General features: G+C 39.7%; 1 protein-coding gene across 7 annotated transcripts; it reads left to right on the forward strand.

Moving 5' to 3' along the window:
* Positions 1-417: 417 nt before the first annotated feature.
* On the forward strand, positions 418-20,197 carry LOC113392910 (E3 ubiquitin-protein ligase Ufd4). Of its 7 annotated transcripts, none has more exons than XM_064216153.1 (43): positions 418-557; positions 661-776; positions 866-984; positions 2,006-2,145; positions 2,871-3,046; positions 3,439-3,569; positions 3,732-3,865; positions 4,056-4,318; positions 4,566-4,730; positions 4,828-4,963; positions 5,034-5,217; positions 7,043-7,217; positions 7,336-7,551; positions 7,634-7,787; positions 7,865-7,995; positions 8,087-8,329; positions 8,576-8,716; positions 8,862-9,108; positions 9,212-9,428; positions 9,526-9,825; positions 10,248-10,445; positions 10,594-10,826; positions 10,908-11,076; positions 11,240-11,375; positions 11,529-11,698; positions 12,069-12,212; positions 12,818-12,919; positions 12,962-13,104; positions 13,178-13,313; positions 13,679-13,804; positions 13,894-14,086; positions 14,701-14,941; positions 15,195-15,274; positions 15,614-15,803; positions 15,897-16,037; positions 16,122-16,245; positions 16,355-16,553; positions 16,633-16,757; positions 16,832-16,947; positions 17,792-18,005; positions 18,323-18,564; positions 18,655-18,799; positions 18,991-20,197. In XM_064216153.1, exons 1-43 carry the CDS (start codon positions 418-420, stop codon positions 19,126-19,128), a joined length of 7,233 nt encoding a protein of 2,410 aa, XP_064072223.1. In that variant the 3' UTR covers positions 19,129-20,197. The 7 variants fall into 7 exon arrangements, with proteins under 7 accessions (XP_064072223.1, XP_064072224.1, XP_026485323.2 ...); XM_064216154.1 differs by having other exon boundaries at positions 12,995-13,104; XM_026629538.2 differs by having other exon boundaries at positions 7,655-7,787.
* The last annotated feature ends 1,775 nt before the right edge of the window (positions 20,198-21,972 follow it).

A 21,972-nucleotide genomic window follows, 5' to 3' on the forward strand; every position in this document is an offset into this window, starting at 1 on the left:
AATTAGGTTCGTTTTTTTAAATAGGTACTATAAAAGAGAAAGGCATCATTCTTCATAATATATATGGGAGCAGTAACCTACATAACAGTTGTGATTGTTTTCACTTATATGTATTTTTATCCTTAAATTCTAATATTTTGTTTCTCAAGACGATGTATTTAATTTTTAAAGAGTCTATTATTATTGTAAGATGTCATTAATGATTCATTAATTACTTGATTAAAAGTGAAATATAATAATGCGTAAATATTTTTATAAGGTATTTAGAAATAATGTATGTGACTATTCATTATCATATGTAATTGTTTTCAGATAAAGTAATAATCACTAAGGCCTAAAGGTATCGTAAATATGTCAATTATTATTTTGTTATTATTATATTCCATGAATTGAAACAAATTTTGTAAATTATTTTAGATGGCTGAAGTGGACCCTGAAACACTACTGGAGTGGCTGCTCACTGGGCAAGGAGATGAGCGGGATATGCAGCTTATTGCTCTTGAGCAACTATGTATGCTGTTGCTCATGTCTGATAATGTAGATAGATGCTTTGAAAGGTGAATGTAACCAAAAAAAGTATAAACAGAGAAAAGCATTTAAAAAAAAGAATTAATCATCTATGTTATCTCTCTTGTCTGAAATGTATATTATTTGTTTCAGTTGTCCACCAAGAACATTTTTGCCTGCATTGTGTAAAATATTTCTCGATGAGTGTGCTCCAGATAATGTGTTGGAAGTAACGGCGAGAGCGATTACATACTATCTGGATGTTTCAGGTTACCACTTATATTTAAATTTCTTATGACCTTATGACCTTTATTTTAAGGTAATCTTTTTTTAAAACATTTATGTTGTTTGTTTTCAGCTGAATGTACAAGAAGAATAGTGGCAATTGAGGGTGCAGTTAAAGCTATATGTAGTAGATTACTCACAGTTGACCCAAATAATAGAACTAGCAAAGATTTAGCTGAACAATGTATTAAAGTGAGTGATATTGTATTAACAATTTATTGTATAGTTTGTTATAATTAGTAAATTCATAAATCATTACAACTAGGGTTGCCAGGCGTTTGGACATAATTAGGCTTTTTGATTGTGTGTCCGGCCAAAATAAATGGTGTCTGGCTTGTATTAGGCTTTTTAGACTTTATTTATTTATTTTTCAAATGAGATACATTCAATTTCATTTATATATCATTAGAAATTAACCAGATTCATGGTAATAATCAGAAAAACTTGATTTTACATACCTTTTTTTTTACTGTATCATTTAATACTAGGACACAAAATCTTTAATAATGTACCCTACATTATCCAGCCTTTTTACCCAAACGTCCGGCCAAACTATCCGGCTATTAGGTTTGGCAACCTGGCAACCTTAATTACAACTATATTAGATATTTTTTTTACTTTTTAAGTATATTTTTATATTAAATTTTATTCTTGATAATATTTTTAATCAATTCCTCATAATATCAAAATATATGCAATCATTGGTATCTTGTTATATTATATTTTATATCAAAGTCTCTATCTATCTAGGTCAAAATTAGTTTTTTTTGTATATTAACTATTGACCTACTTTAACAATGCTATGTATGTGTTAGATTTTAATATTTTATATATAAACTAACCTAACAATCGAATATTTATTACCCAAAGATTTTACTGAATGAAGATGGTATAGATTTACTATTGAATGTTATACACAAATTTTTGAAAGAGAAAAATTGACTAGATTTATTAAAATCTAATAATTATTACAATTTTATGTGTGTACATATACATAGTATTTGTTTATTTTTGCTAATATTTGCCATGAAATCATCTACCTTTTTCATGGATCTATAATAAATACCATAGATTGTTCAAGAAGGTGTCCAATGATATAGCTTCAATTCGACATTATATACAACTTCACATAGGCTACAGTATTTATGATAATATTTATAAAATATTATGATGAAGCTTTGAATTTGAATCAATTGTATTATTACTCCTCCAGGTATTAGAGTTAGTATGTACTCGCGAAGCTGGAGCCGTCTGGGAGGGAGGTGGATTGCCATCTGTATTACACTTCATAACACACCATGGAACATCTGTACATAAGGACACTCTTCATTCTGCTATGGCAGTTGTGTCCAGGTAAATTCTTTCTTTTCAAGTCTTTAAATTAAAAAAGTAAAAGTTCAGTAATAGTTGTCAAATCAAGAAAATTATACCTTTCAACCGTGATGGCCCAGTAGTTAGAACGCGTGCATCTTAACTGAAGATTTCGGGTTCAAACCCAGGCAAGCACCACTGAATTTTCATGTGCTTAATTTGTATTTATAATTCATCTGCATGTGTCTAATTTCAACAAAATTCTGCCACATGTGTATTCCACCAAACCGCATTGGAGCAGCATGGTGGAATATGCTCCAAGACCTTCTCCTCAAAGGGAGAGGAGGCCTTAGCCCAGCAGTGGGATATTTACAGGCTGCTAATAATGCCTTTCAATATGTTTGAATAAGTCAAATATGACAAACAACTATTTCAATATTGACTCTTAAACGAAAATAATATTACTGTTATTCAGGTATTTCTGATTAGCCTAAAAGTTGACTGGTAGAGAATGCAATCTGACATTAAGTCTGCCTTTTGTACCAACTACTATAATATAATTTATTCAATAAAGATTTTTTAAATAAATAAAAAAATACCTTGATTTATCTTATACTAAATATTACATCAATAGACACAGTCTTTCACAATTGCATATATTATTGAATAATTTATACAAGTATGAAACATATGAAATCTTCTTTCTTAGTATGTAAATAAACGTTATACATACATTGTTATGTATTTTAATTATATTGAAATTCTAGAGTATGTGGTAAAATGGAGCCAGGCGATGCTCGGGTGGGGGATGCGGTATCGTCACTGTCGACTCTGTTGCGACACAACGACGCGCGTGTAGCAGACGCTGCGCTGCGCTGCTTCGCTTCTCTCGCTGACCGCTTCGCGCGCGCACACGCCGACCCCGCGCCACTAGCTGAACATGGTTTGTATCCTATAAATAGTAGTATTCATGTTTAGCGATTGTTGGATTACACGAATAAATAAATAGTTTTGTTTTATCAAATTTTTAATTTTATTTTATTCGGTAATTCGAATCGATCAGACAGCTTCCTAGTTTACGCCCGCGACTTCACCTCCATGTTAGAGTCGGAGGTTATTGTTCAATCTTGATTCACACCAAATTTCATCAAATTCGGTTCTGTGGTTTAACCATGAAAGCATAACAGGATGAGTTACTTACGCATTTTGCAATATTGTTTCAACATTGATTTATTTAACATAAAATCTAAATCCACAAGAGACAGGCTTGTTTAAAAATTTTTATACATTTTTGTTTTTGGTTTTTAAGAACTCACCTAAGAGTTTTTATTCCAGGACTTATTGAAGAGCTAGTACGTAGATTAGGGTCCACGGAAAGTTCTGATGAGAAGTGCCTAATGCCTTCGGTGTCTACCACCGTCAGCTTATTGTCAACTCTCTGCAGAGGCTCAGCACAGATCACACACGTAAGTTTTCAATATAATTTCGTCTCATTCCAATAGTGAACGAATTGTGTTATATCTTATTTTATTGATATATTTGCTAGTTAATTGATTTATGTGTTATACACATTATATATTAAAAATTTATTATATAATGTAAATTTAATATTATGATCATTCATTTAGGACCTAGTCCGTCTGGACTTATGTTCGGCTATCGAAGCTGCTGTGCAAGCGGATGAACGTTGGTGCCTGGAGTGCATGCGACTTGTAGACTTGCTGCTCGTCCTACTGTGTGAAGGTCGACATGCCATACAGATGTAAGAAAAAAATGTAGTATATACATATATATTGAAAATAAGTTTATTGAGTTGTAACGCTTTTTGAAACTAAATTGGTATTTATTTATAAAAATATAAAATACCGACAAACGTGTTGATATATAAATAGTGTTAAATTTACTATTATTCATAATAATTAGCGCAATAATATACGTTTATTGTTCTGTAGTGGTACGAGTCGTAACGGAGCGGCGTCCAGCTCGAGCGGAGAAGGCTCGAGCGGCTCGTCGTCCACGCCACCGGCGGGCAGTCGGGACAAGTCGCACCGGCAGCTCATCGACTGCATACGGGGCAAGGACACGGACGCGCTCATATCGGCCGTCACCAGCGGCGCCGTGGACGTCAACTTTACCGACGACGTCGGCCAGACGCTCCTCAACTGGGCCGCCGCCTTCGGTACCCGGGAGATGGTCGAGTTCCTATGCGAAAAGGGTAAGGTTGTTATTCTATCATCTATACTCTGTGATGTGTTCCGATTAGAAGGATGACTGAACCAGGCTATTTACGGGCACAAGGGACATAATTTCTGAATTCCCAAAGTTATAGCAGGTGATGCATCGGTGAAAAAAAACATCGTGTTTATGTTGCTTAAAAAACTCAATAAAACATTCCTTAGTTAAAAAAAATTAGCATGCAATTTTTATCAAATATAATACGGACAATAAAATTGTTTACTTAGGCGCCGATGTAAATCGTGGTCAACGCAGTTCGTCACTGCATTATGCAGCTTGTTTTGGGAGACCCGCTATTGCAAAAGTGCTGCTTCGTTACGGAGCCAATGCCGACCTCCGCGATGAGGATGGCAAGACACCATTGGATAAAGCTAGAGAGAGACACGATCAAGGTATAATAGAATGATGCATATTAACCTCGTTTCTTTATTGAAGTTTGTGTTATGATACCGTAAATATTTTGTTCGAATACTAAATTATCGTTCACAGGTCACAGGGAAGTGGCTGCAATATTACAATGTCCAGGCGAGTGGTTAGTCGTCAGCAATCAAGACTCACCAGTATCGAGCAACGACGAAGATTTTCCAGACACCGGCGACAAGGAGATGGCGGCTATCTACTTAGAGTGAGTTCACACTAGATGGCACGGTCGTGCGTTTCCGTGGAGCGGTCGAGTAACGCGTCTTCCCCCGCAGACGTCTGGTGCCGGTGTTCTGCGCGCGATACATCGGCGCGGGCGGCGCGGGCGTGCGGCGCGCGTGCCTGTCGCTGGTGCGCAAGATGGTGCACTACGCGCCCGCCTCGCGCCTGCGCGCGCTGTCCGCGCCGCGCGCCGCCGCGCTGCTCACGCGCCTCGTGGCGCAAGTGCTCGACACGCAGGTGGGCCCTTCTCTCGCTCTATTCTACGACCAGTCCTCCGTACAGCCAAACCGAATATTCGACGACATGTGGAGTACTTTCGTCGTAACGATTTTCTAGTCGCTCGCGCTATGATATCGCTGTATGCGCGTTTTGCGTCGTCGAATCTTCGCTTCGGTTGGACGGTGTCGCTCGTTGCTCACGTTGAAATTGAAGCAGTGGGTGTGCGCTCAGGGCACGGACGAGGGCGCTCCGCGGCGTCCGGCGGCGCGCGTGCTGCGCAGCCGCTATATACGTCCACCCGCGGTAATGTTCCGATGGTGTGATCGTTGATACTTCGTCCCGCATCCCAAGCGACGGCATCTAAATCGCTGGACGCACCTATTTCGATTGTATTCGTTATTCCGGGTGTGGCTCGCCGCATGTTACCGGAATCGGAGCAGTCTAAACGGAAATATGCTGTCCACGCTTTAGAGCCGTTTCATTTTTTAAATAACGAAGTTGTGTACTCGAGTATACTGTGTCTAATCACTGATAGAACTCGCGATTCATCCTACCGTGACATGACGATGCGTACCCAAGAGTTTTGCATTGTTGTAAATAATAATTACAGTATAGTTTGTTCGTGCGAGTTGGTATCTCACGAATACAACAATTTGCGGAGTAATCATGTTAGTTCATAACTTCATAAATAAAGTTTCTAAAATAAATAATCTGGCGCAATTCAAGTTTGTAATATTTTTTTTATTGTACAATACTCTTTCGAACAAACTATTTTCAAAGGTACACTTTTATTACTAATACAAGTGAGTTTGTTGTATTCCCTCTGAGACTACTAATAAACACTAGTAGTTTAGAAATAATTGATATTGATAAAGTAATTTAACTTTTATTTAACATCATATTAAATTGTAAAGCATAAAATTAATCTTGTAAAAAGTCACACCATCGAAATATACCTGCATTAAACTGCCCTGTCCATTGTTCCTTCGTTTTGTTGTGCAGTGCTTATTTTTCAGGAATAAAAATTTTAATAAAAAAGTAAAAAGGATTTTGTGTTCTCTTATAAAAAAATAAAAGGAAGTCAACGTCGTCATGAAATAAATTAACATGGATGTATTTTTATGTATCATAATATTACAGAAAATACCATTCCAGAATGTACTTTATAAATTACAAGTAAAATACATACAAAGTTACCCCATAAAGCTTAAATTTCCAAAAATCGTTTGAAGTTAATCGGACCTATAATTTCTGAGAAGGAGAGTCTGTCGTATTTCGTTACGTACTGTAAATTTTAATATAATTATTTAATGTATATTTTAGTGAATTAACACTAATCACCACTCCAAAGCACCATTGCATTAATTTAATTTCTGTGATTTGGAACACAAAGTTCTTTTACTTAAAATTAACTTTTAATATGGGGTGTTTTAATGATTTTGTTGCCATATATGAAAAAGCATTTGTATCCCTTTTTTAATAAAATTATTTATTGTTTCATGATTATTGAAAAATAAATTAAACATACCAATTTATTTGTAATACGTGAGTATATAAAATTGTGAGATTGATAATTTTTCATTGAAATACCCAATTATTGATATGTGAATAATATTTTGATTGTTGTATAGTAATATTATGTATAATGTTGATAGATAAAATGGCGAGTCGTAATTTTTGTAGATCTCAAAATAAATGATTAACAATTTTAAAATATTTTATGCAATATACAATTTTTGCAATCAATTTCTAACAATGGCTGTTTGTATTGAGATTTATGAAAATAATTCGAAGAATATGAATTTTTAAGTCAGAAGCTAACCATTTATAAATCATGCGACAGGACGATGACGATGGACACTTGACAGTGCTGGGAATCGCAGAGGAGCTGATGGTGAAAGCGGCAGATATTTATTTGGAGCAATTCGCGCGGCTCGGCGTGTTTAGTAAAGTGGAAGCCTTAGCGGTCTCGCCGAACGAGCAACTCTCGGCAGATGGGGAGACTGTCATTACCACAGGTTTTAATTTCTAAGTCAATAACAATCAAGTAACCCATTTCAATTTAATCGATGCAGTCAATTCGCCCCGGAAATTAACAATAAGGAAGATGCGTTAGTATAAGAACCAAACTCTAAGGTCCCGGCGAGGATGCCACGAGCCTGTGCTCCGGCTGCGCGTACTGGTGGGGCGACTGGTCGCTGTGCCGCGGCCGAGACGCGCTCTACGTGTGGAGCGACGCCGCCGCGCTCGAGCTCAGCACCGGCTCCAACGGCTGGTTCCGCTTCCTGCTCGACGGGAAGCTCGCCACCATGTACTCCAGCGGTAGTCCCGAGCACCAGACGGATAACACGGGTACGGTCATTTCGGCGGAAAATATTTTTGTGCACTTGCAATCGATGTAATAATCTTTGTCTTTTAATCTAGGTAAACGTAGTAATTTCGAAATTATTTGCAGAAAATCGTGGCGAATTTATCGATAAACTCCAAAGAGCGAGAGCGTCAGTTAAGAATTGTGTGCCTCAAAGTATTCTTTCAAAACCGGGCCCGCACAAACTGATCCTTGGAAACTGGGTAATCTTGTGTAAAAAGTAAGTATACCGGACGTAAAAGTTGTGTGTTATTTTTTATTTAAATGTGTATTATTCAAAAAATATTCTCTTCTCAGGGAAAAAGAGCTTCACATACACAACACTGATGGACAACAACAGACTACGATATTGCGAGAAGATTTGCCAGGATTCATCTTCGAATCCAACAGAGGCACGAAGCACTCATTCACTGCCGAAACATTTTTAGGTGACAAAAGAAAACAATATGTCATAATTGTAACATACTTCTTCTATCTATCCGGGGATATATTCTAATAAAATCTCGACTCGACACGCAGGACCGGAGCTGGCTAGCGGGTGGGCAGACCGCAGGCAGGCGGCGCCGAGCAACGGCAACGCCACCCAGAGCCGCAGCCGCCTGTCCGCGAAGACCGAGGCGCAGAAGGCGCAGGTGGGCGAGCGCGCGCGGGCGCTGTACTCGCGCCACCTGGCCAGCGCGGCCGGCCGCCAGCCGCGGGCGCCCGTCGCGCGCCTGCGGGCGCTCCTCGCGCGTCTGCAGCGCCTCGCCATACAGCCCGCGGGTAAGTGTGGCCTGTTCTAATATTAGTGCCGTCTCTCCTACACTCGCCGACGATTGACTTGTGCGCTATAATATCCTTTTTTTGTTACTATCTTGTGAAGATTTCATGGTAATCAGATAATAGTATTGTGAACCCCAAACCAATTCTAATCTGTGTAATGTATTAAATATGGTCGAGATTGGATAAGCGTACACAACACCTCTTTTCTTATTTTGTTGGTTTGGAACCTTTTTGTTAATTCATTAGGCGAATGGCACGGAGAGCTCAGAGAATCGCTAGATCAATTGACGGAGTTACTATGCCGCGAAGAATTACTATCAGCTTACGAGCTACAGTCGTCCGGCCTCGCCCCAGCTTTACTTCATGTTTTATCGCCTCAGCCGAACGGTGAGTTCATAATTTAATCTTTTTTACTATGTGCAGAAAGAGTATTATCGTTTTACTTATAAAGAAAATAACTCGGAAAAAAACATCGCTTAAATGTTATAAAATGTCAGTGCTGTAGTCAATCAACTTTCTTAAAATATATCAGACAAACCGGGCCAACTGTCGGAGCGGGAGCGGATCGTGCGGTCGTGGGTGTGGTCGGGCGTGGACGGCGAGGGCGAGGGGGCGGAGGGCGAGGCCGAGGGCGAGGCGGGCGGCGCAGTAGGCGCGGCGCTGGTGGCGCGGCTGGTGTCGGTGCTGGAGAGCGTGGAGCGGCTGCCCGTGCTCACGCCCGCATCCGACGCGCCGCCGCACCAGCCCGCCGCGCTGCACCACCTCACCAAGCGGATTCGGTCAGTTGCAAAAACATTAACCATTACATATGTACTTTCATTGCTAAATCATAAATTAATCGATTGGAGGTATTTGAATAAGCATGGTGTCTCTGTTACTTAGGCTTCGAGTTGAACGCGCCAGCGATGAAACTTCAGAGGAATCCGTGATAAACAATAACGCCGGACGAAATCTGAAGGTTGAGGCTCTAACGACGGTGCGACAACTCGAGAAGTTCCTCGCTAAATCTGTCGCTCGGCAGTGGTACGATATGGAGCGGTCGACGTTTCATTTCGTTCAGAAGATTAAGTCGGAAGCTCCCATTAACTTTACATATGATGTAAGTTATTTGATATAAATTTTAATATATCATATATATATATTGAAATATATGTTCTACTGTGTATAAAAAATCTTAATATGTTTATTTTTTTTAGCATGATTTTGATGAAAATGGCGTCCTATACTTCATCGGTAGTAACGGCGGTACATGCGAATGGGTTAATCCAGGTGCGCATGGGCTTGTAAGTGTGTGGTCATCGGATGGTCGTCAATTACCATACGGCCGCGCTGAAGACGCTCTGTCTCGATCTCCGGAACCTTTAAATGTTCATACTAATGATGATAGACGGGCTTTCATAGCAGTCGATCTTGGACTTCATATTGTTCCATCTGCGTATACGCTTCGACATTCTCGTGGATATGGTCGCTCCGCTCTGAGAAATTGGTTATTTCAAGTGAGTAAAATTGTAATATTTATGCATGTGTATGTATTATGTGATTATTTTTTATTAAATTAAAAAAACATATATATTACAAAATATGTGAGACTTAAACGTCTATATATCTAAAATAACGACTTACCGATGAACTAGATAACATGAAGATAACAATATTCACATTCAATTTATTTCATCATGTAATAGTATCGCTTTTATGGATAAAATTTTCGTAAACTAAATTCTATTTTTAAATTCACTTGCTTTGACACACGTCACATGCTTAGAGTAGGAATATACTACTCGTACCTCAAATACTATCCCAATAATGTACGTTCAATTGGTAGTTTTTCTTTTTGACCTCCCTCTGTTCTAAAGTTACTTTTTTATAAAATTTCCCTGTGTGTATATTATAATTTTTTATTATGACTCGTTTGCAGATGTCGATGGACGGGGTGAGTTGGAGTACGCTGGTGGCGCACAGCGATGAGCAGGCGCTGCAGGAGCCCGGCAGCACTGCCACGTGGCGCGTGCGAGCCGACGCGCCCTATCGCTACCTGCGGGTGCAGCAGAACGGAAAGAACGCTAGCGGGCAGAGCCACTACCTTTCGCTCTCGGGCCTCGAGATATACGGAAAGGTGCGTCCGAGTCCCGATCCCAACGAGTTCTATTATTAGATTAATTAACATTTAAACTAATTATCGAAATTTTATACAGATTTTATAAAATGTTTTAAATCTCATAATGTGCGTATGAGTATTTATTATAATGGATCGACAACAATAGGTGGTGAGCGTGGTGGAATCTTCCCCTCGGCAAATGGGCGGCACGGGCGCCACGGCCAGTGCGGGCTCCGGCTGCGGGGCACGGGCGCGGCGCTGGTCGCGCGGGGCGCGGGGCCTGTGCGCCGGCGCGCGCGTCATGCGCGGGCCCGACTGGAAGTGGCGCGACCAGGACGGCTCGCATCCCGCCATGGGAACTGTCACGTCGGATCTGCACAATGGATGGGTGGATGTGAGGTACGGGGGCTAGATGTAGGACGATTACAGTGATACGCAAAGTAGAATGTTGGGGGTACATACAAGTAGCTCATATTTTAGGTGGGACCATGGCGGGCGAAATTCCTACCGCATGGGTGCCGAGGGCAAGTTCGACTTGAAGGTGGTGAGCGGTGGGTCGAGTGCGGGCGGCGCGGGCGAGGGCGCGCGCAGCTCGCGCAAGAGTCACTCCACGCCGAGTCTGCCCGACGCCACTGCAACGGATCAACAGGTGTTTGCACGTTTGCTTTTGTATCAAGTAAATTGCATGCAAGTCCGACTTTAATTTGGAGATAAATTATTTCATTGGCTAAATAATTTCAGTGCAATATTAAATAAAACTTACTAAACCTATTAAATGAATGTTTGTAATATTCTGTATTCTCGCCGAACAGGTGTCGGTGGCGTCAACTGAGCAGGCATCGTCAGCGGATAACATATCGGAGGAGGTTGGCGGCAACATGGCGCGGCCGCGCACGCACGCCACAGACCTGTCCGCTATCAACACGTCCACGCACCACATTAACACCGGTATTGCTTTGTTCAACTGTACATAATGGATATAATATATATCAATGAATTTAAATATAATATTAAATTTGATAAATAGTAAATAAATTGAAAATATATATAATAATAAGTTGAATGATATAATAAATATTTTGTATTAAATATATGTTTCAGATTTAGCGACGATCGTAGAATCGCTGACATTGGGAGCAGAGGGTAACAACTGCATGGCAGATTTAGGAAATACATCATTTACAAACATGGAAATGGGACCTACGAGTATTACGGACATTACCAAACCTTATCCAGCCAAAGAACCGCTACAAGATTCTGCTCCTCAAGAGGTATATTTAAATATTTCCCTTTTTTTTTGTATTGCATCTCTTTTTAAATGGGTTCTTTCTTAAAAATCGAAAAAACTCAATTTTACTATTTTGTAAAAGTATGTCTTGTAAATAATTTACAATGTAAATAATTTTAGTATTGACACTTAACTAATCTCTCACTCGTTTTTTCTACATTATTTGATGTCCTCTTTCATTTTAACATTTCATCACTGGCTGTTAAAGTTTTCGTTTTAAACCCTTTATCCTTCGAGTACGTCCGATTCAATTCTAAAAGTATTCGGCATCACGGATAACGATGTGCCAAAACAAGTCCGGGTCGCAAAATCGCTCGGACGGGGTCAGTAAAGTGGGACGTGTCGTGTGCAAGGAGAGCGAGGCGCGCTGCTGCGACGGCGACGCGATGCGCAACAGCGCCAACGCGCTACTGTCCAGCGAGCTGCTGGCGCTGCCCGCCCTGCCGCCCGGCCTGCTGCACACGCTGCGCAACAACGCCAACCGGCTGCACATACAGGTAGTACACACACATATCCCCTTCCTCTGTAAATATTCGTCTCGGTCAGGACGCGCATGTGTACTCTCTTCCATTATAACATTTGTAGGGATTAATTGTAGTTCTGGAAAAGACAGGTCTCTTGATGCACTGTCGACCAAATAATTGCACGACAGTAGCATATGCTCCACTCCAATGGCGGGGAGAATAAAGATAACAAAATGTTAGTTAAGATGTTCAACGCAATTTGATATATTATACACTACAAAAATTAGTAGTCAGAAAGCATTTCTACAGGAGATATATTAAATTGATAGTACTAAGTGATTACTGAACCCAGAAAGAGTAAAGTAGCAATATTAATAAACTCGACTATATATTGCATTTAACAAGGTCTGACCTTTATAAAATTATCTGTAGAAATGAAGATGTGTTTTATTTAAGCTATCATTCGTTACTTATCTTTTATTAATCGAACCACTATCGACTTGAAAAATCATGTCAATGTAATGAGTTATTTTTTTTCTCCGCCAATGGAATGGACCATACATGGAATTGTATAAATCTGTATGTGACTCATGAATGAAACGAAAATAAATTTACAAACCCGTAATCTTTTTCATCAGTGTGAAGAGAACGAGAGCAGTGAGGGTCAGTTTGTCGAGCACAAGAAAGACGCCCAGGCTTCCGGCGCCATGAGTGCAAGCGAACCCGATCTAACGCAACAGGTGAGTATCTAATGGTCAGGATAAGCCCTACGTCGTCATTAGTCATTGGCCTGTGCACGTGTGCGCTATGTGCAGGGCGCGGTGCGGCTGCTGGAGTCGCTGGGCGTGGGGCGGGGCGCGGGCGCGGGGCGCGGGGCGGCGCAGCGCGTGGCGCGCTCCAACCACTCCGCCGGACTCTTCCCGAGGTCAGTCCTGGACTCATACGATCGTCGGCTCTTTGCTTTGGCGTAAGTCATCTGATTGATCTATTGTTTTCAGTTTGGTGCGACTCGCGCTATCCAGTAATTTCCCGGGTGGGCTTTTATCGGCGGCGCAGAGCTATCCGTCTTTAGCTCCGAATGCCCAAAACGCATTGACTTTGTCCCTCACTTCTACGTCGAGTGAGAGTGAACAGGTATACAATATATATTATGAGACTAACTGTTCGTTAAAAATTATCTACTATAAAATATTGTTAGAAGGTTAGAATTTCATGAATGGTTAAACTATATTTGGATCTTTATTGATTATTATCTAATAAGATACATTATTAACTTTTAAAAAATTGTATTAAAGTATCGGCCCGAAAGAGACTTTTATGGGCATTGCTGTGCAAAGGGCTCTCGGCAGAAGATTTGCACCTTATTTAATAATATATTTACAGGTTTTATAATGATATTTTTTTCTTTTGACACTCAAATCGTAATCATGATTCAGTCGTGTTATTAACATATATCATTTTAATTCAATTTTTATTTACAAATAAAAAATCAATTATAGGTATCATTAGAAGATTTCTTAGAATCGTGTAGAGCACCCGCATTACTCACGGAGCTAGAGGATGACGACGAGGGTGACGACCCACTCGACAGTGATAAAGAAAACGAGCCAACTTACCAGGAAGTAGTGAGTAGCAGTTAATACAAAATTATTTTTACTCTTGTAATAATATAATAGTACTCTTTGAACTGACCACTCGTCGCTCCCCTCGTCAGGTGTCTCGCAACCTGCTGTCGCTGATGGAGGAGGAGGCGCTGGAGGCGGTGCGGGGCGCGGGCGGCGCGGTGGCGTGCGCGTCGCGCTCGCGCAAGCCCTGGGAGGACGACTTCGTGCTCAAGCGGCAGTTCTCCGCGCTCATCCCCGCCTTTGACCCGCGCCCGGGCCGCGCCAACCTCAACCAGACCGTCGGTGAGGCGTCGTCACCTTTTTTATTTTTCATGCACAAGTAATCAAATCGGGTCTAAAACTCCCGCTATGATCGACGTGAGACTGATCCTGGCACGGTCCTCGTAGGAACTGTCTGTAACACGACGAACAGAAACAATTATTTATACATTTTTTAATTGGTATCAATATATCCTGTTCTGCGTAGCAATGCACTGCCAGTTAGGGAAAAAGATTTAGTATATCGTTACGCCAGTGCTCAAGCCCGCGAAGGACGTGATGATATGGTGTCAGGCTAATTAGAATTGTCAACTGCGTTCATTTGCACTTTATGACGTTTTGTTACTATTAATAAGGGAATAATGATAAAATTGTACTTTTTAGCATACTGATATTATAAATGCGAAAGTTACTCTGTGTGTTACCTCTTCACGGTTAAGCCACTGAACCGATTTAGATGAAATTTCATGAAGAATCAATATTTTTTTAAGTAAGCAATAATGTTTGTACATTTTTTACCAACAGGGTAATGAATAAATAAATAGTATAATTTGGTGCTAGATGATCTAGCGAGTCGAAAAAATTGTACCCAATAACGGCTAAGTACTGAAAAATTGAACGATGTGCTCGCGTCGCAGATCTCAACATATCGCTGACCGACGAGGCCGAGGGCGAGGGCGCGGCGGCCACGACGAGCGGCGCGGCCGAGCGCGGCAGCCTCACGCCGCCGCCCGCCAGCAAGCTGCCCGCGCTGCGCCTCGTGCTGAGCGCGGCCGGCGTGTCGCTCCCTCTCGAGCGCCCGTCCTGGACCGTCTACCGGGCCGTGCTGGCGCTCAACTCCCGACTGCCGCATGATGTCCACAGAGATACCACCTACACGTGAGATGATTCTTGCCTTTCGACTTACATTATGAGATAGTTACAGTAATGTAAGTAATGTCAATTCTTTCGACTTTCAAATTATCTTTCACACAGGCTAATATCCAGATTTTCGTGACAGAAAGTCTTAAAAACTTATTACCGGTCTGACTCGGGGTTAGGATTTCGATGTCTGCAGCTTTATAAGCTAAGCGATATACCAACTAGAGATAGTCTAAAAACTAGTGAAATACAAATAAAAAAAATGTTTCAGGCTGTCATATAAAGAAGTCGACGGTAATGAAACGTTCGCGTGTTCGAGTGATAGTGAAGACGATGAACCAGGGGATCCAGGTATGTGATTATATTTTAAAACTCTAACACAGTGGTTACTTTTTTATTAGCATAATGGTACATTAAATTAAATATATATAACCTCTATGGAAATATTATACTTAGGACCTTTTTATAAAATGCACATTTCTTGGTTTTATCTGGTATTATTACAACATTTTTATCCTCTAAAACTAGTTTGAATTCAGTCTTTAGGTCACAGAACAGAACAGAACTGTTATGAAACTATTTCAGAAATTAGTGATTACATCAACACATCAATACATCAGTGTGTTACATCAACTATTTACAGCAGTATGCGTTGTATGAAGGCTACACTACTAACATTTGTTCCCTCAGAGCGCGGCGTGGCGGGCGCGTCCGGCGCGGAGGGCGCCATGCTGTCATGCTGCGTGCGCACGCTGCGGCGCCTGCGAGCGGCAGCTCCCGGCCTGCCCGCGCACGCCTTCCTGTCCACCAAGCTCACCAATAAGCTGCACCACCAGCTGCAAGACCCGCTCTCGCTGGCAGCCGCCGCTACTCCTCGTTGGTAACGTACCGTTTACGCTTACTCATATGATAATATATTATATGACACATAAGCTGTTACGTCAAAATAAACATTTAATATTTTTTAACATAGGTGCCAGCAGTTGATAGATTGGTGCCCGTTCCTGTTCCCGCTCGAGACGAGGCAAATGTTCTTTGCGTGCACGGCATTCGGCACCTCACGAACTATCGTGTGGTTACAAGCACAGCGGGATCGTGCGTTAGATAGACAGAGGTTATTAAAAATATTTTTAATAATAAAATATTAAAATATAGTGTGCAGTAGATCACTGATATTAATATTATGTCTTTATTACAGAACGGGCAACACAGTGTCACCGAGGCGTGCCGATTTGGAGGCGACCGAATTTCGCATGGGGCGTCTAAGGCACGAGCGCGTGCGAATACCGAGACATCCCAATTTGTTGCGCTCAGCCATGCAGGTCACTACAGATTAAATTCAACTAAACCATGGAACCAGTGCTATAAAACATGTATTTTGTTGTTTGTATATGTATTCATCGTAAGTGAGCTAGTGGTGTTCGCTCGCAGGTGATGCGCGTGCACGCGGGACGCAAGTCCGTGCTGGAGGTAGAGTTCGCGGACGAGGAGGGCACCGGGCTGGGCCCCACGCTGGAGTTCTACGCGCTGGTGGCGGCCGAGCTGCAGCGCGCCGACCTGCACATGTGGCTGTGCGACGCGCCCGCACACCATGACGACTTCAGCCCGCTGCCGCTCACGCTGCCCGACGGTAGCCGTCCCTTCCAAAGGTCCCTTCGTGTGACATCGACGTGTGAACGAGATTATAATATATTATCTGTATGTTTCAGAAAAACCCGCGGGCTACTATGTAATGCGGGCGAGTGGCTTGTTCCCCGCGCCACTCCCGCAAGAGTCTTCTATCTGTGATAAAGTTTGCAAATATTTCTGGTTCCTAGGGGTATTTTTAGCTAAGGTAAATTATACTATAAGATACTAATATTGTAAAATAAGAATAGAGTTCAAACTTATTTTATGTCTTCTCTACAGGTTTTACAAGATGGGCGATTAGTTGATCTTCCTCTATCTGAGCCTTTCCTACGTATAATGTGTGGGGAGGAGTTGACGTATGACGACTTAAAGGAAATCGATCCTATAAGACACAAGTAAGTTGTTATATTTTTAATGTAGATAAAAATTCTCACTGAACGCATTTTTTAGCCAATGAATATATTCCAAATGTTCCCGATTTGATGTTTTAGATTTATCTTAAAAAGTCTACTTCAAATCAAATCAAATCAAAAATCTTTATTCAATATAGAAGTGTTTACACTTGCTTATTGATTGTCAAAAATCTACCACCGGTTCGGAATTTAGCACCTCGGACCTGAGAAGAACCGGCGAAAGAAACTCAGCGGGATATATATATATATATATATTTTTAACCATTATTATTTACAATGATAATTATATTTTAGTTATTTGAAGCAGCCTGGAGTCGATCATTTCATTCCCAAGGTGTGCAGTCAACTAAAAAGTCATTAGTGTTGTAATATCCTTTTCAATGTTCTATAAAGTCACAAATTATTATAATTTGTAAATTATATAGCTTTATATATTTTTTTTATATATAAATTATATATATTTTTTTCTAGCGTAGTCTTAACCAGTGGCAGTGGCAGTGGCATTTAAGCCCCAAAAATATTTTGAAGTCTTACAGTGCTCCCAATGCTTAGGGTCTGCATTTTCAATTAAAACCAATGAGTGATGGGCAATCTTTATGTATACATACATTCGATACCCGACCATTATTTTTATCATAAAAATAAAATGATTATTGGATTTGAGAGTCGAACAACAATGTTTGGGTTTAGTCGAATTAAAACAAGCAGATCTTCGAACAATATAAATTATTCTTTCGTATTCGGTATCGTAAATGCATACAATATCGATGAAAGAAGGCGTTTTTTGTTGTTCATAATTTACTTAAAGGTATCTTACCTTTTTAAGGTTCCTCGAGAGCGTATTGGAGGCGGCAAACCAGTATGACTCAATACTACGCGATACCATGCTTTCGGAGACGGAACGGGAGAGTCGCGTAGCGGCATTGACGGTGGACGGTGCAACATTCGATGAGCTAGCGCTCACTATGACGCACGTCGGCTCTAGTACGGCACCAGAACTCGCCGTGCATCCTTTATGTGATGGCGGGGAGCATATTGAGGTAAGTCAACTAACACATTAAAAACAATAATATAAACTATGAAGCTTCCATTACATGATCTTTCATACAAAAAGAAGATCGTTTGCGCATATAATTCTATGAATAGAGATATTGTATTAATAGGTATGGTTGCGATCCGAGTATAGTTCGTTTCAATCCATTTAGATATTCCTGTTATATTGTTAACTTTCGACCAGCAATATACGCTGGTGCCCTTGCGTGCACCGACTACGTTCCATACTCGCTACACACAAATTGACCGTAGAGTAAAGCACGCGGTGTAGCAATAGTGCGTCATGCGAGTGCCGGCCCCGCAGGTGGGCGCGGCGACGGCGCGCTCGTACGCGGAGGCGAGCGCGCGCTGGATGGTGTCGGCGGGCGTGTCGCGCCAGACGGCCGCGTTCCGGCGCGGCTTCGCGGCCGTGTTCCCGCCGCGCCGCCTGCGCGCCTTCTCGTCCGCCGAGCTGCGCCTGCTGCTGTGCGGCGAGCGCGGGCCCGCCTGGACGCGCGAGCACCTGCTGCAGTACACCGAGCCCAAGCTCGGCTACACGCGCGATAGGTATGTACAGCTGCTGTCTCAGGTGTTGCTCTATATGCGTATTTTTACTACTTTAACTGAATGATTCACTTGATTTTCTTTTGCGAGCAGCCCCGGTTTTCTGAGGCTGGTGGACGTGCTGGTGGAGATGTCGTGGCGCGAGCGCAAGGCGTTCCTGCAGTTCGCGACAGGCTGTAGTAGCCTTCCTCCCGGCGGACTCGCCAATCTACACCCGCGACTCACTGTCGTGAGAAAGGCATGTCTTTTTCGCCATTGTTATTCCTTTCTGTATAATTTAGTGGCTTTGACATTAATGCATAAAATGGTCCTCTCGATTTAAAGTTCAATGAATCAGAATTAATACGATAGTAATAGAAAAATAAACTTTTGTTTGTTGAATCGCACCATTTAATTATTTACCAATTAATTATGAATTCTGTTTTGTAGGTCGATGCCGGTGACGGCTCTTATCCATCAGTGAACACGTGCGTACATTACTTGAAGCTGCCAGAATACTCATGTAAAGAAGTACTACGCGAGAGGCTGCTTGCTGCCACAAATGAGCGAGGTTTTCATCTCAATTAGATCCGGTTACGATTTTACTGTTTTCATAAATTAATAAATATATAACACGATATGCCGCTTTCGTAACTGTAGTTCGGCACTACTTTAATATTAATTGATATTGTGCACGTTGTAATGCTTATTTCATACACAGTAGGTGATTATAACTGTTGAGAATTTGTATATGATTATTGATGATTTGTTGTTTCTGATTATTCATTAAATAATATGTTATATGTAGCTACTATCTCATTTATATATAAGAAGTATACGCAATACTTTCACAGGAATCGGTTTTATTGAACAATATTCAAATGTAAACTTGTAGGAACATGAAAGAGGCTTCCCTATTCAAGCAACTCCGTGTGATCTCGTCATTATTTAAATGAAACAATATACTGACTAAACAAATTTTTTTGAAGGATTTTATACAGAAAAAAAAAATCAAATATAAAAATATCTTTATAGTTTATAAGTTTAAATAATTCTTGATTTCAGCTATTATGAAATTTAACTTTAAATAATAAAGACAGCGAAAAATGTTATCGAGATGTCAAAAAGTTTATTTATATTTTGAATTTTATGAAATAGGTCAGGCGAAGTTCGTATGATTATGTAAATGGTTGGCTTATCGATCAGGAACTAGGCTCCGTTTAGTTATAACAATAACTATTAGTCCATTTTTCTAAACATAGTTTGTTTATTGTACGGTCCTATGTTTTTTTTTCATTTATTTATAGAAAAAAAACTTTCCAATACCAACAAGATTAAATACTAAATATATTATTATTATGCAAAGAGAACTATCTATATTATGTTGCAACTTTTGGACTGAAATATTAATTGGTGAATATTATTTTTATAGTGTGTAACACTTGTTTATTGTGTGAAATGATTAGTTGTATGTGTACCTTTAATTAAACATTTTTTGTCAACTTAAAGTTGGTATTGTGATTTATGAAATAAAATATGTGAATAAAAATATATTTAATTTGAATTTAATAGGGTTTAGAATAATTAACAAATATTGTAATATGTAATCCATTATTTTGTTGAAAATTGATTGAATAAAGTAAGGGAAATATGAAAAGAGTTTTTATTTCCCAATCCACTATTGTTTTGTTTATGTAACTCAATTTTAATTCAAATAAAATTTCAATATTCGTCGGCGCTATTTGAATCTTAGTGCCCGTCAACTTGAGCTTCGTTACAGTATTATGAAGTTATTATAATTTATTCGTAAACGATATATTACATTCTATAAGTTTATTTTATTTAAATGATTACATGTGGTTTTCTTAGACTATTTCATGTTATATAGAAAAAAAAGTTGATTTGTTTTTGATTATAGACACTCAAAAATTTTAAGACGATTTTCTCATTTCGTTCTTTCTATATATGGAGACGATTCAACAGTTGGACGTTATGCTAAGTGTAATTACACTAAATTGCGTTCACGAGCCACAAAATTACCTAAGTTAAAATACAGATAACTGTCTCGTAAGATTTCTAGTATGCAAATACATACAATTTTATTAAAGTTCAAAGAACAGTGAAACAGTGAAGATAAGAAAACAAAAATAAGTTTATTTTTGTTTTGATGACGTCCGTGGTTCAGTAGTGTGTACACCGGTTTTCATGGGTACGCCACTTCGAGGTCCCGGGTTCGATTCCCGGCCGAGTCGTCGTAGAAAAAGTTCATTAGTTTTCTATGTTGGCTTGGGTCGGGGTCTTTGTGGTACCGTTGTTACTTCTGATTTTCCATAACACAAGTGCTTTAGCTACTTACATTGGGATCAGAGTAATGTATGTAATGTCCAATATTTATTTATTATTATTTATTTATTTGTATAACTAAATGAAATCATTCTTGAAATTATACTTCTTGTGGCAGGTTATGACAGAATGATGGCAGAGATTTTTTGTTATACACACGCACACATGAAAACTAAATGATGAAGTTGCTCGTGGAACTTCCAGCTAAGTGTCGAGTCGCCAAAAATAAAGAATTTCATACCTTATCTTAATTTACAATTTTGATTTTATTACAAATCTAAATTGTCAATGTTTAAATTTCTGAGTTAGTCAGAAATAAAATTCGTATTTTTCATTTATAACATAATTCTTCTAATAAATATATAATCGACATAAACTAAATACCAATTTTTTAAGCTACATCAAACTAGAAACTATTGAGCACTAATTTAATATTTTTATAATAATTATTTTCAAAAAACTACGTATAGTATAATAATCGTATAAACATCGTTTGTTTGATTACAAACAAACGATGTTTATACGATTATTATCGGTAGTATGTATTAACATACTACCGACTTTGTGTTAGAGTATTAGGCATTTACAGATAATATTTCTAAAACTATAATAAACGCGAAGAATCATTTCCATCTCTTATATTCATGCCAGGGTTTTTCTAATCTTTAGAAAAAATATGCCACCCGTGAATGTACTATATGCTCGGCAACGCCTCTCAAAGTTTTTTGCAAACAATTATCCGATACGACTCGACCATCGTATCAATTGTAAGTTGATATTGTTGTTAATACTATGCCAGAAATCTTTAGGAAACTAACTGTCAACAACGGTACAAAGTTTCGTTCATCCGCAAACGCATAGAATGCGAATAAAACTAGCATTTTTTTTTACAAAAGATATCAATAATATATTATTATGATAAATGTCCAATAAAAAGTTTAGCGATAGGTATTTAGTGACGTACTTTCAACGACAATACGCCACAAGAGCGCTCGTAACAGCTATTTCTTTTGATTACACTGACGTCTTAATTGGATACGGTCGACGTTTGTATGTACATACGTAGGTATTCAATTAAGAGGGTACACC

Source organism: Vanessa tameamea, chromosome 10, assembly GCF_037043105.1.
Source record: "Vanessa tameamea isolate UH-Manoa-2023 chromosome 10, ilVanTame1 primary haplotype, whole genome shotgun sequence".
Lineage (NCBI taxonomy): Eukaryota > Metazoa > Arthropoda > Insecta > Lepidoptera > Nymphalidae > Vanessa > Vanessa tameamea.

Coding starts and splice junctions, on each gene's coding strand:
- LOC113392910 (XM_064216153.1), top strand. CDS start 418: ATGGCTGAAGTGGACCCTGAAACACTACTGGAGTGGCTGCTCACTGGG. Junction 3,570..3,731: donor GCTCAGCACAGATCACACAC/GTAAGTTTTCAA, acceptor TCATTCATTTAG/GACCTAGTCCGTCTGGACTT. Junction 16,246..16,354: donor TGTTGCGCTCAGCCATGCAG/GTCACTACAGAT, acceptor GTTCGCTCGCAG/GTGATGCGCGTGCACGCGGG.